General features: G+C 41.5%; 2 protein-coding genes and 3 non-coding genes across 6 annotated transcripts in view; 4 read left to right on the top strand and 1 right to left on the bottom strand.

The window, feature by feature from the left end:
• Positions 1–3,983: 3,983 nt before the first annotated feature.
• On the bottom strand, positions 3,984–10,037 carry rnaseh1 (ribonuclease H1). Of its 2 annotated transcripts, none has more exons than XM_014336024.2 (8): positions 9,539–10,037; positions 8,453–8,577; positions 7,250–7,444; positions 6,986–7,085; positions 6,803–6,857; positions 6,051–6,135; positions 5,812–5,936; positions 3,984–4,312 (listed from the first exon to the last, which is right to left on the bottom strand). In XM_014336024.2, exons 1-8 carry the CDS (start codon positions 9,664–9,666, stop codon positions 4,196–4,198), a joined length of 930 nt encoding a protein of 309 aa, XP_014191510.1. In that variant the 5' UTR covers positions 9,667–10,037; the 3' UTR covers positions 3,984–4,195. The 2 variants fall into 2 exon arrangements, with proteins under 2 accessions (XP_014191510.1, XP_042079982.1); XM_042224048.1 differs by lacking the exon at positions 9,539–10,037 and adding an exon at positions 8,669–9,526.
• Positions 10,038–10,084: 47 nt separating this feature from the next.
• Positions 10,085–14,216, top strand: part of rps7 (ribosomal protein S7) — a 6,057-nt gene continuing 1,925 nt past the window's right edge. The window contains exons 1-5 of the mRNA XM_042224049.1: positions 10,085–10,156; positions 10,670–10,755; positions 11,966–12,037; positions 12,662–12,805; positions 13,357–13,421. Of these exons, the coding sequence (XP_042079983.1) occupies positions 10,681–10,755; positions 11,966–12,037; positions 12,662–12,805; positions 13,357–13,421 (356 nt within the window). The 5' untranslated portion in view covers positions 10,085–10,156; positions 10,670–10,680. The remainder of the gene's footprint in view (positions 10,157–10,669; positions 10,756–11,965; positions 12,038–12,661; positions 12,806–13,356; positions 13,422–14,216) is intronic.
• On the top strand, positions 12,197–12,414 carry LOC121815069. The gene has a single exon (XR_006054761.1). It is a non-coding gene; the product is annotated as a small nucleolar RNA SNORA73 family (small nucleolar RNA).
• On the top strand, positions 12,976–13,193 carry LOC121815070. Its single transcript, XR_006054762.1, has one exon. It is a non-coding gene; the product is annotated as a small nucleolar RNA SNORA73 family (small nucleolar RNA).
• The window catches only part of LOC121815072, a 190-nt gene continuing 108 nt past the window's right edge, over positions 14,135–14,216 (top strand). The window contains exon 1 of the small nucleolar RNA XR_006054764.1: positions 14,135–14,216. This exon is cut by the window's right edge and continues 108 nt beyond it. This is a non-coding gene — a small nucleolar RNA (small nucleolar RNA SNORA73 family).

Here is a 14,216-nt window from a genome sequence, read left to right as displayed (position 1 = left end):
AGCTCTGAGTAGCACCATGTGAGACACTTTAGCTCTAACCTCTAAGCAACTTTGGTGCAGCCTCGTCAACCTGCACACGACTGAAAGCAGGACCTTAACTCCGAAGCCTCAAACTTCGTGAGACTTTACTTGGAATGGAGCGACTTGGCTAACGCAGCGGCGTAGACCGGGTTGATTTCCTGTCAAGCGGCTGAACGCCTGCGTGAAGTTTTCTTTTCTCCCCGTCAGCACTGCGAGCACTTCAGCGAACATCCCCCGCTCAGTGTCAGACGGTCTGCGGTGTCAGAGAGTTCTGCAACCCCGGCAGAACATTGTGGTTTATTTTAGAGGAGATGATCTAAAAACTGACAAAACCTCCAGCTAAAGTGTGAGCAGGATGTTTCTAATGTCTGGTTAGTTAAGTTTCTTTGCAGTGTGTTTGGTCTTCCTCCCCTCCAGCAGGGCAGCGGCGGAACGATGCCAGAGCTCATTCTGCTAAGGAGGCATGTATGTGTTGAGGAGGAGTGCTAACGAGTCTCAGCCAACGAGGAGGTGAAGCTGCTGCGGGGTGACCTTTGACCCTCAGAGGCACTCTCTTTCAGACTGGGCTGCCTCTGGCAGGGTTGCGGTGCCCCACGCTTGCCGGAAGGCAGCGGTCGAGGTCAGAGCGAGAAACCCAGAGCCTCCGTCCTTTTTCCAACATCGACACCGACCAATCGAAAGGCTGTAGGAGAATGGAGGAGGAGGAGGAGGAGGAAGGACAAATGAGTCTAATTCCTCTTTCTCCGTGTTGGAGAAACAAAGCTTTTCTCAGTGTGTGCAGAAGTTTTGGGCTTACAAGATGTTTCCATTTATTATCCAATAATATCAGGGAGGCGTCTGATTGGCTCTGAATTCCTTCTGAAGCAGCTGCAGATGAGGAACTGCAGTAACTTCAGCCACGAGAAGAACAAGTCCTGCAGCAGAAGGTTTAGGCCTCATGGAGAAGAAGACATTCAGATGGGTTTTCCAAAATGTTCAAAACAACAATTCTGCCAACTGCAACCAAGTGTCATTTTGAACCCTGTGAGGTCACAAACCCAAGCCCATGTCTTAAAGAAAATGAAACAGGACTCATTTGGAAAGAATTTCATTATTTTTTTGAGGTGTGTCAGTTAAAATGTCATTTTTTTGCCCACTGATTCCTAATATTTGGAAGCACAATTTAAATAAATAATAAATTTCATGTTCTGATTGCAAAGGGTTATCACGAGAACATCCCACATGCTGGACCGCGTTCCAGCTCCAATGCTGTCACCTCCTCAAGACAATGTTTGTCATTCCACCAGGAATATTTTAAGCATCTGATTCACTGAGCTTCACTTAAAATATAGCCGTGTCTATTTTTCAGGCTTGTCGGGCTGCACAGACCAGATGAGGAGGTCAGGAAGCCTGACACAGGACTTACACAGAGAAGCTATTTTTTTCAAAATAAAAGACTGGGTGCATGGCTAAATCCTTCGATTCGGAGGTGCTTCTTTTGTGATTCAAACTTCTGCGGAGCTCTGGGTTTACTTGCAGGGTTAGCGGCCATCATCGATGTCAAGAGTTTAAAGGGCGCTTACGCTAAATATCGAAAGGACTAGATCAATTTAAGGGACACAAGTGAACAACTTTTCACTGTGGTAACAACATAGTAGTTTTAGTTTAATCTCATTCTTGTGAGCATGTATGAAGAGTTAACCTATCAGCAGCGATGCATACAACAACGCAGCATATTAAAGAGACTGCACGCTGGAATGGAAATACTGGAAACTGAAATTTCAGCAGGTGCAGCCTCAGATTAGCACTTTATAATTGGTTAATATGACCATATGTAACTCCTGCCAGGTTAAGTAATAAAAATATAAAAAGACCTATGTACTAAATTCACAGTCAAACATTTGTAATTGACTGGATAATATGCAGCTTGACTTCCTGTCTTCGTCGCTCTGATTTCCTGCTTATGACACATAAATCAGTCTCAGTGCGTCTCAATTGTTAAAAAGCATCTGGAGGACGGAGGAGATATAATCAAGGAGGCACAAGTGTATCCTCAGAGGGGGAGGTCACCTTTAAGTATATAAATATGCCACAGCACGGCTGGAAAATACAGGAGGACTCTTTAAGCAGCACACGTTTAGTTAAATCACTGTTTTATTTTGGGAATATAAAATATCCTATAGGCACATGTAACATTACCTCCAAGCACTACCTGGACTTTTATAATATAAACACTTGGAATTGACCACATCTTGGAGAAAAAGGCATCTTAATCAAAAGGAAACTACTGAATACCCCAACTTACAGTAAATGAGGACTAAGATTTTATTACTTTGTTATAACATTTATGTTATCTGTGTTTTGTTTTTCTCATCTGATTTGGATTGAATCTGATTCATTTTGGTTAATTCTAGGATATTGAAGACTCCTCCTATTGGTGGAGTGTTCCTGGTGGAATTTTCCGCTCTCACCTAAATGGAAGTTTCCTACTGGTAGAGCACCAACTGGAAAATAGTCGGTGTGTTCATGGAGTCCGTTTTCTTCCAGGTGGGTGTGTGTGTGTGTGTGTGTGTGTGTGTGTGTGTGTGTGTCTAAACGAGTCAGAGTTTTAGGTTGAGTATAATGATGCCATGAGCTTAAGGAAATATAATTTCACATAAAAAGAGAGTGCCTTGGAGATTTTTGATTATTTAGCTTATATTTGTCCCTTCCAAAAAGCTGTTGCTCCATCTGAGACATAAAGATTTAGTTGGGCTACTTAGCTGGTTTAAAATGAGGCTCTGAAAGAAGGATGCCTCATTAAGTTAAATGCCTGTTGCTTTACTCCTCTGCGGTGGACCACAGGAAGGCTAAGATGTGAGGAGATTAACTGAGAATGTACATTTTAAGCAATAAAGGGAGACAGTACTGCCCTTCCTCCTTGTCAGCTGTTAGTTCTACAGATGTCTTCCTTTCATTATTTATGCTCCTATTTAGGATTCCTGTTTCTTTTACAATAACGGCTCAATTGTTTTGAAAGGTGATGTCTGTCTCTGCAGTGTCCAAGTCTTTAAAGATAAATACTGTTTTAAACATGTTTTTAAATCAGGTTCCTGTGTTTTTGTGCTTGTGAGCTTTATAAGTGGCCTTTAATGTTGTTTATTATGCTTCTATCAATGATGTTCTTTTGTCTTCTTCATCTTTGCTTTTCTTTTACCCTTTATAAATGCCACCAACCTGCATATTAAACTGAGCCTGCATGACTAAGTGTTCAATTTAATTAACATGTCCTTTTTTAAATAAAATAAACTTGTTAATGCACAGTGTCCCTTTCAGTCTCTGGGAGGTTTCGTGTTTGCCCTCAGCAGTATGTCCGAGTTTCCTCTGAGGGGAATTTACCTGCTGCTAATGTAGTGAAGGTGTTTTTCGCAATAAAACTTTATTTTAGAAAACTAAAATAAATGTACATCTTGAGTCCAGGAAACAAGGATTACTCTGATAAGCTGCCCATAAGGAGAGTTAATACTGTATAATGTGATAATGATTACTGGTTTGTCAGACTGGGAGTAGACATCTCCCAGTTTAATTTTGTGACAGAGCAACAGGATTTTCAGGATTCAGACGGTGATCTCAAACGCCTTCGTTCTCATTTCAGTTTCACTGTAATAAACTTTACTTACATGTGATTTGAAAACAATATTCCCCAAGCACTGGCGTGTTTGGGACGACGTTCATCAAAATGTGTCAATCAGCTCGCGAGGAGATCCTTAAATAAACCCCAAATCCTCAGGAGCCCTTTGTCTGTGTTCGAATGATAACCTGGAGCGCCTCCTGCTGGAGGGCTGCGGGGATTACAACGAGACAGAATAAACTAAAAACATCGTCCAAGTTTCTCATCAACATGTCTCCATCTCCTTGACCTTTTTGAGCTCACCTGATTTCCTCAACTTCTTAGACTCAAGAACTGTCTTCTCACTTCTTGCTACTTCACAGGAAACAACAGGTAAAACTTAAAATCTTTATTCGGACCCAAAACAAATCAAAATTTACATTCAACACAAAAAAAAGAAAAAGGATGAGCGTGCAGACTCTCTGCAACCTTCAAGCTTCGGTACAGTCACAACTGACACGGACAAGAAACACAAACCTCTCAAAGGTTTGTTTCAAAGCTAAAGAACCAGAAAAAGAGCATTAAACAGTCCTGCAGCAGATTTCTTTAAAGGTGCTCGTCTTTTTCTTTGTGCTCGTGTTGAAGAGGCTTCGCCGCTCCTTCTCTCGACAGCCTGTCGGCCTCCTCGTTGCCTCTGTAGCCGGCGTGACCTGGTATGTGCATCTGGAGGAGGACCAGAAAGGCACACAAGTAAGTATAAAAACATGAAAATAACAACTAATAATCAATCACTTGGACGCTTACTGAGCATTAAACAAATGATTGGATATGGCTGTACTATGCAGCACTAAGACTGTTTAGTACTGCGGCCTGTAATGCAATCACAGTAAATGATCACTTCAAATTATTGCTGCTAAATCATGGGGTGCTCATCACAGGTTGCATTTAAATCATTAAGACCTGCAAATGACCAGAAGATTTATCATTACATCCTGATACGTACGACCTTCAAACAGGCGGTTTTTACCATTACCGGTTCATCCATCAGATAAGACATTAACAATACTGCTGATGCTTTTCTCTGAGTGTTACTTTTAAATTGAACCTGTCACACCGTTTCCAGATCACACTACTTTCTGCACATCAAAACAATCCACCAGAAGTGAAGAGAACAATGTAATAATGAGCTCATCATTTTAAGTTAAATTTTCCAAGCAGAAAATGCTGAATTTCTCTGGCTTCACCTTCAAAAAATATTCACCTTTTTTGGGCTTAATTTGGACTGAGGGGGTTTAATTCTTCCCTCACGATAATCTGAACCCTTTCGTAATATCTGTCTGGCATTCACGATTTATTTATGGACCCTTATTTTAACGTATATTTTACATTTTTCAGCATTCGAATAATTGAATCAGAAATTAAGTGACAATCAACCTTGTGCCAGCCTGACTTCGTACAACTAAAATAAAAACACAGATGATCCCGCAGCAAGAGGAATAAAATTACTTTTTTTTTTTTTAACCAAAGAACAGAAAGGTGACGCAGTGGAGGAACCTTTTACACATTTGTGAGACTAGTCTGAATAAAATGTTGTTGTTTATTCAACATTTATGCAAATTAGCACATTTAATTAGTACTAATGAAAGAAACATTAGCATATTTTAGTATCAAATGTGTACTTGTCGAACACTTAGTCTTATTAACAAACCAGGGAGTTTCTATCATTTAAAATTTTTATTATTCAGAGCTGATTAAAAGAATAAAAATGTACGATATTTTCTGAATTATGAATCTAACGTGCAAACAAAATGAAACAGGAACGCTGAACCTGTCTTCAGGTCAGATTTTTCTTTTTTGAAGACGTTTGAAATAGGAAAATTATTTGGATATGTAACACTTCATCTGCTTATCAAAAGCATAAGATTTCAGAAAACAAAAAACAAACCATAATCATCTTAATCCAAGTAATCCACTGAAACTGTCCCTTTGATATATACAGTTTTAGCCTCTGAGGAAAGTTGTTCGGCTGCTTGCTCTGTCTGACTGTACTGAGCCCTGCGTGCCCCCATGTGGCCATTTTTCAGGCCATGGACAGATTTATCACCTCCCCAGCAGGGGGCGGTTGACTGCAAAAAGACTCCTGCGGTAAATGTAAAAACATTGTTTACTTCTGACCTGCATGAATCTAAAGACCCCGTCCGCAAAGAAACACTGATACTTACCCAGACCACCTCCACCTGTCCATTCAGCCTGTCCAGTTTCACAAAGTCGTCTTTGTTGGTAATCTGACCTCCAGATTTCAACCTCCAGCCGTTCAGCTTCCAGTTCTTCACCCAGCTGGTCACACCTGCATGAAGGAAAAAGAAAAGAAAAACCTTTACCCATTCAGTGGGAAATTCAAAAGCTGAAATCTGAGTGGTAATGCAACATGACTGCAGCATGACTCGAGTTTGTGACTCACCGTTTATCGTAAACTTGCTGTCGGTGTATAAAACGAGCTTCTTGATGTTATTCTGTTTGGCCTGTTCCAGCGCTCTGCAGGCCGCCTGGTGCAGCGAGAGCAGAGACGACAGTTAGTTATGCTTTAAAGCTTGTAGAGAAAAATCCAAGCATAAAATAACAAACAGGCATTTACAGGCCTGCGTCTTGCTATTCTTTCCAATAAATAGGTACATTTACATATCTGCTCCCTCAGGAAACTTTTCAGTTTTTAGTTTTGTTCCAACTATGACCATCAGGTGGCGCTTCTTTGTATTTGCTGTACATTTAATAAGCCTCTTTACATGCTGGCCCTCAGTAGTTTAAACTGGTTAAAATTGCCTCAGCCTCTCCTCTCTTTAACCCTAGCACACTAACATGCAGTTTTATAACACTATCACTAATGTCAGGTAGATTTTACCCGACACCCAAAAAAAAAACAAACCCAAAAAAACCCCAAAAACATACTTCCCATTAAAATATATTAAAGCACAACAATAAGTGGCAAATTGAAGTGCTCTTCCTTTATTTCTCTCTACACAACATCTCACAAAAGGAAAAAAGTGTGTCATGGTGGTCCCTTTAAAAAGATTCTAAAGCAACAGAATGAAAATCACCCCATGTTACTGTTAAAAATTTAAAAAGTACTGTTTAAGTGCAGCCCTGCAGAGTTAACACTGAGCATTAAACTGGACTTTTAAGACAGAAACTCTCATGCTGAGATGTAAATCTTACTTGTATCTCTGCGCGCTGGTTGGTCTGCCTTCCCTGCAGCCTCTCTGCAACATTTCTATAAAGCCAGAGGCAACAAATGTGAGAAACCGATGCAATTAAGACTTTCACTATGGAGGTTTAGACTGAGCAGATTTTAGGAACTGTTTAAAACATGCTCGTTGTAGCACGTGCACATATTCTCACAGCGGGTTGTTGCATCCCCAGTACACCCCGATGCCCCCCCGTGCGCCGTTCTGTCCGTTTTTTGAGCAGCAGCCATCGGTGTAAACGACCACAGCGTCACCTGTACGGAGAACGCAGAACAGTTCAGACTGGAGTTCAAGTTTTATTGCTTCCATTTTCTACATTTTATATTTAAATATTTCTGTATGTAGTAAATAACATGATTTTGTCCCCATAACATGTTGAATGGAGTTGAGCTCTAATATTAAAGCTTGCACATCTCACCCATGTACGTGAATCCATCCGAGCTCTCTGATGACGAGTTTTGTGATGTCGAGCTTTCTGATGGCTTAACTCGTTTGGCCTGGTGCCCCGCCTCCTCCTCCGATTGACATCTCTTTTTGCCAAGAGGGATGTACTCGAGCGGCTCCGGGCCTCGTTTAGGAAGCAGAGTGACATCAGACTCCACGCTCTGAGTTACTGAAAGCCACAAACACAAGAAGTTCATCAAGAACAGTGTGCAGCAAGTACCTGATTCTCCACTTAAAATCACCTGTGAGCTTTGTGTGAATCCAGACCTGCATGCTGTATTACCACCTCAAACAGACACAGTGGCTGGGTTAACCCTCTACTGCATAGCGTTGCCCTGAGGCAACAAACCACATTTTCATGCCTCACACAAATAAATGTATATAAAAGAAAAACTTGCATGTGCATGAATATGTTAAGAAGCATATTTGATTGTTTGTTCTACTTTTTAATTACAGGACATGGATGTAAAAACCTTTTATGCAAGGAAACCAAGGGGATGTGCACTTTCTGTCCTCAGAAAGTGAGGACAGTGAGCTTTCAGGGAGTGACAGTGAAGTAGAGGAGTGGATCCCTGAATGAGGTTTGAGGGACACTTAGGAGCTCAGGGGTCAGTTGGTAAAGTAACTGTGTCTGTGTGTGTGTGTGTGTGTGTGTGTGTGTGTGTGCGGTGCGTGTGTGTGGTGTGTGTGTGTGTGTGTGTGTGTGTTACATGGGGTTAGGGTCAAATGTCGGATGTATTTTGGTGTTTATTGTTCTGTGAAATGTTTACATTGTTTATTTGTTGTTTATTTATTTGTTCATCCTTGTTGTACTAATAAAACTTATTATAGAATAACTTGTTTTTGACTACCCTTGTCGCACAGTGTTGCCTTGAAGCAACAAACCAATATCTGTTTTTTTGTTTTTTTGTTTTTTTGTTGTTGTTTTTTTTTTGGGGGGGGGGGGGGGGGGGTTTTTTATGATTGATATATTATAAGGGACCCTAAAGCTCCCCCAGAAATATTTTTTTCCCCAAAAAATAAAAAGTCATGCAGTAGAGGGTTTTAACATATTCTTGGATTCCAAACTGACGGCCATTTCCAAACCAAGATGCTCCGAGTTCAGCCTCAATCCCAGCTCCAAGTAATTATAGTTTCTCGTGTGTATTTGAAGAGTATAAAATTAGAAAATATTCACCTTTCTTCACGTCTGGAACTGCAGAAGGCTCGATCCCTCTGACGAATGCCCAGGCATCTCGCTCTGAGGCAAACTTCTTAAAGGAGGCAGAAGGAAATTTGTCCACTTGGCTCTTACACTCGTCCCTAAATGACAAAAAAATAAAAAGTAAAAAATCAGGAGAATAAAAATCTTGAGATGTCTTCATTCTCCCCTCCGGACACTTTAATGATACACCTTTTCAACTGCAACTCAATCCATTCGGGCAGAGACATGGTCAAGATGACCCACTGACGTTCACACTGAGCCACTGGAGTGAGGAAGAAAGAGAATTTAAGTGACACTGAACATGGCAGTGATTGTTGGTGGCAGACACACTGGCCTGAATATTTCAGAAACTAGTGATTTCTGAATTTCCAGCATTCAAAATGGTCTGAAATGAGAGAAAATATCTAGGACAGACTCCAATCCGGCCCAGTGGGCAGCTGTGGAGGATGACTTTAACTGTGTTTTAACTTTTGACTGTTTCCTATCATTTACGGTATATTAAACTAATTAAGTAACAGAAAAACAATAACAAAAATGTTCCCTTCTTGTAACAATAGGTCCAAAGTTTATTTTCTCAAAGATTAAATGTGTAGTTAAACTTCTGTGCACTAACAGAAGGTGGAGTTTCACTGGTCTGGTCCTGGCGTGTTGTTTATTTTATTTGTATTTATTTGTAATATAAACAAATCAAAGACATACTACATTATGTAAGAATAAATCAATTTTAGGCCCTCCTACTCACAAATGAGCCACATTAATGGCGGAAATACATTTAACAGTTTGAAGGCTAACCACCTGAAAAACGGAGAAAACGAAGCCGTTTATGTTATGCTTCCATGCCGAATTAAAGTGTGGGATGTACTGACAGGGAAACATTGATATGATCTTAAACCCGCTGGGTTGTTTTACTGTAGCTCAAGGAGAAAAATAAATCTTCGTGCATCTGAACGGAAGCTGGCATCCACTCACTCTCAGTGAAAGAACATGCACTTTGAATAGCCAATAACATTGATTTTCTTAAAAACAAATGTGCAGGCATTGAGTTGTGTCCGGCCTCACCATGAAGTGTAGACTCCCGTTTTGTGTCCTTTCCTAACTGCGTAGAAAAACTTCCCTTTCGCCATGTCGTCAGCAGCGCTACAAAAGGTCCTGCATGCAACTCTGAAAAGACCAGTCAGCCTAAACATCACTGTCTGCCAACACACAGCACGGGGACAAAGGTGGCTAGCATCGTGATATTAACTCGGATACATTCAAATATCAATAGATTTGAGTAGTGAAGACGTGGTTTGACATAAAATCTTGAAATATGGGACCAAATTAGCAGCCAGGTGTACAGATGTCCGGGAAAGCTAAACCCGAAAAAGCCCAAAAAGTATTCCTTATATATTTAACACCAGTCTAATAAGTCTTGCAGTCATCTTAGTTTCTTCATTGGCCGTATATCCCTATTTGAAAATGTTGCAGTAAGTAAACAAAATCGAACAAAAATCAGTCTAAACGCACAGCAATAATCTGCCTGCAGTTTCCCCGACTGTTTTCTACTACACTCACGCGATAGTTCTTATCACGTCAAGCGTTTCTACAATTCTCGCGATAGAAAAAAAGGTCGCTCCCGATTGGATTAATCCAACTCTCGCGATGTTCCGGCCTCTTCCTTGGCCGTCGTTGACAGAGGTTAGTCGTGCCATTTTACTCTGGACTAGCTTTTCTGTTTTAAAATGTACTTTAAATGTATTTAATGGCAAGGTTTACACACAGTAGGGCAAGTGAATCCTGTGATAGCTTAGATTATGTGATTTGCAGTATCGGATGGCTCATCTTAATGTCTAAATAAGACATAGTAGAGGGGCTCTGCTCAATGAGTTCGGCAAGCGAGTAGCGGCTAGCAATAGGCCGTGCATGTGTTCAGTTAGCCGTCACAAAACCGAAGGAAAAAGAGCTTAAGTTAATTTTCAGGGTCGGATGTTCAGCTCTTTTAATTGTGACTCAAGTAGTTAATATGTATGTGCCGTTTTATGTCCATTGGGCTGTTATATCAATCTCCTGTGCTATTGTGGTGTAGCCCGGTTAGCTCAGAGGTGTTACGCCTGGAGGTTAGCGGTGCTCTGGGCTTTCAATAAAGGGTGGATATTAAATATGTTCGGATGCCGGTGGGTCTAACCTAAATGTTTTTATTTCTCCGTGCAGAGACAAAGGCCATGTTCAGTACCAGCGCCAAAATAGTGAAGCCTAATGGCGAGAAGCCAGACGAGTTTGAGTCTGGGATCTCTCAGGTAAGAAAGTCGGCATCACAGATCCATGTATTATTGAAGCTTCAGTCCAGCTGAATGAGTAACTGTGGGGGCCGTTGGGGAGAAAACTGTAAAGGGCATCATGAATAAATATGGTGTAACTATATGATTTATTGGTCAGCCATTACATAACTGCACTATCTGTTAATATGAGGCCAGTTTTACGTCAGATTACATTTAATAAAAAAGGTACTGATTTTTTGTGTACAGGGGTTCATGTACAGTATCAGAACTCTCTTGTCTCCAAGTGACTATTTAAACAAGAATTGTACTGTTGGAGGAATGTAAGGCTGTGTGTGATTGAGTCTTTAATGTGATTTAATTATGACTGACATTAAAGTCTCAGCTGCTGGTTCTTCTCAATCCTGTAAGGCTGAGTGTTTCATTAGGACAGCCCTGTTTGGTGGTTTTGTCCACTTACTGGTTGGTGGACTGATGGGGTGATGTGGCCTTAAAATTATATCATATTTCTTGAAGTGTCTGGTGAATAAAGTACCAGCAGCACCAGCATTGCAGTGGTGATACATTATAAGTTCAGTAAGCAAAAAAGTAACCCAGGTCATGTTTTCTCTTTCAAAAAAAGAAAAGGCAAGTAAAATAATGCACCTGTGAGTGTAGACATAGTTCTGTTCCACACCGTCGGACAGAAAGCTGTACCCCTGGCTTAACTGATTAGTTTAACAATAACTGAAGTGATGTTTTAACCCTGCTCACCAGGCGGCTGTGGTATTTCTCATCTAGTGTTCCCTAAAGCTTACCTGGTTGCTCTCATGGCGATCAGTCATCTGTCTCAGATTCTAACTCTGCTGTCTTGGACAGCAGCTGGTGATGGAAGTCTTTCCCCTTGCTGTGGAGAGATCCTGTAACTTGGAAGGTGATGTAATCCTGAACCTTCAGCAGCTGAAGCTCACTGAGGCTCAAGAGCATAACCGTCACCAGTAGGAGTCCAAGATGGTGGAGTTGTTAGTCTGTCCTTAGGATGAAGAACCTACTGGTGCAGCAGCTGATTTGTTTATTTTAAAAAGGGATGGTTTTGTTTCTTTTAATGACCACATGGAAAATCTGCCATCAGTGGGATTGGGCTCTCCTTTAGAGAGAAGCAGAAATATGAAGCTAATAGAAAACGTTTGAGCTAGTCAGGATGAGTGATGTGGTTGTGCTTGCTTTACTCATTTGACTGGTCTTTCCACAGGCTCTGCTCGAGCTGGAGATGAACTCTGACCTGAAGGCTCAGCTGAGAGAACTGAACATCACTGCAGCAAAGGTGAGAGTTCACATGAACCTGTGTGCATGAGCTTCGTGTCATTGAATTATTTACATAACTGATACATTTTGTTTTAACAAGCCTGTTGCTGTGTTTGCTGCTTTTCACTGACTCAAAATCAAGCTTTAATTTATCTTTATGCTAAGTTTTAAATCTAATCCGACGTGGACATCCAGAGAGTTGCTCTCCTGGCTCTGTCCTGGTGGCGTATGGGAGCGTAGCTCTGAGCTGAGACGTACAGTCCCGTTCCACAACGTTGGAGAGAAAGCTCTGTCCCCGGCTGCTGGCCGGTGAGGACGAGCGTCCTGCATATTCCTACATCTTCCCAGAGTCCTTTGGGGCCATTACTGGGGAGCTAAACCATGCAGTGCACACTTTTTGATACGTACTGGGGTTATAAGTCGTCGTGTTTTACTGAAATTCTTTCGTACTAACCTAGAGCTCAATGCATGTTCCTCCGAGTTTTAACAGCCACAGATTTAGGAAACATTAAGACAATTTCCTTCAAGGATCCAAAGCTGGGATTTGGGCACCTCGTGGAGAGCTCCTGCCCTGCCCAGGTGGCGTCACATCACACTTCAGAGCCCCTGTGCTCTTAAATGACTGCTGCTTTATTCTTTTCAGGAAATCGAGGTTGGTGGAAACAGGAAAGCCATCATCATCTTCGTTCCTGTCCCTCAGCTGAAGTCCTTCCAGAAGATTCAGGTGCGCCTGGTGAGGGAGCTGGAGAAGAAGTTCAGTGGAAAGCACGTGGTCTTCATTGCACAGGTGAGGATACCATCGCTGTGACTGTCAGTTTGACGACTTACTTGATATCCAGAAATATTACGATTTGCTTTCAAGCTGGATGCCTGGAAAACATTACTTAAAATGCATAACCCTGTTAAGAACAGGCGTGAGCTCAGGTATGTGTCCATGTGTTGCAGTGATTCTTTTATCCGACATGGACATCCAGAGAGTTGCTCTCCTGGCTCTGTCCTGGTGGCGTATGGGAGCGTAGCTCTGAGCTGAGACGTACAGTCCCGTTCCACAATGTCGGACAGAAAGCTCTGTCCCCGGCTGCTGGCCGGTGAGGACGAGCGTCCTGCATATTCCTACATCTTCCCAGAGTCCTTTGGGGCCATTACTGGGGAGCTAAACCATGCAGTGCACATCTTTTCAAATCCGGGTTCAACTTATAGGCTGATAATGAAATAAAACCTCTTTATGTAAGCAAGAATATCAGCCTGAACCTGATTGTTACCTTCATGCTGCTCTGTAGTTGCTTTTGTTTGCCCAATTCCTCGTTGGAGATTAATTGAACAATTTCTGGCTTTCAGAGGAGAATTCTGCCCAAACCCACCAGGAAAAGCCGCACGAAGAATAAGCAGAAGCGTCCCAGGAGGTGAGTGCAGAGAGTTGGCTTTAAAATCTGATCTCACAGATTTCTGCGGCTGACTCGCAAGAGTGGGTCAATGTGTTAAAGTGGATCTGGAGTCTTTAATGTTAGACACTTTCCATCTCTGACATTGATTCAAGTGAAAGAATGGAGGGAAGATGGTGCAGTGATGAGCATTTCCACTTTTTTTTTTTCTTTTTTTGGAGCTCATACAAAAACACTACAATGAACTTTAGCTGGCAACATTTACACTGTGCTTAGTTTACTTTCATTTTTCTGAACTTCAGTGTTCTCTCGGTTTGTAAAGTGTTCGATCTTCTGTCACCTTCTCAGACCCCTTTTATCAGGCCAGCGTCGGGTAGCCTGGTGGTGGTTACATGCGATCTACCACCACCTTGTGGAGGTACTGTTGCAATGCATGCTACCAGATGCATGTGATGAAAATTAATAGTTCTTGTGATATTCATTTTCATCACATGACGTTAATGCATCTGCAGTGCTCTCTTTAAGCTTTAGAAATTGCTTTGTGTATAAATGATTTTTTAAAAAATTATGTTAATACTGTTTTGAAGCATCTTCTTTGAGGTTCTCTGTCCTTCAAAATAAAAGAGATTGTGAGGATAACTGTAAACTTAAATCTACAAATGTGTTTCTAAAAAACGTGAGAAAGGTTTATTAACTGGACAGAATGATGCTATAAACCCGTTTTTAAATCTAATCCGACGTGGACATCCAGAGAGTTGCTCTCCTGGCTCTGTCCTGGTGGCGTATGGGAGCGTAGCTCTGAGCTGAGACGTACAG

Source organism: Haplochromis burtoni, unplaced genomic scaffold (assembly GCF_018398535.1).
Source record: "Haplochromis burtoni strain Fernald_Lab_line unplaced genomic scaffold, NCSU_Asbu1 Contig_126, whole genome shotgun sequence".
Lineage (NCBI taxonomy): Eukaryota > Metazoa > Chordata > Actinopteri > Cichliformes > Cichlidae > Haplochromis > Haplochromis burtoni.
This window is presented reverse-complemented; position numbering and strand designations above follow the sequence as displayed.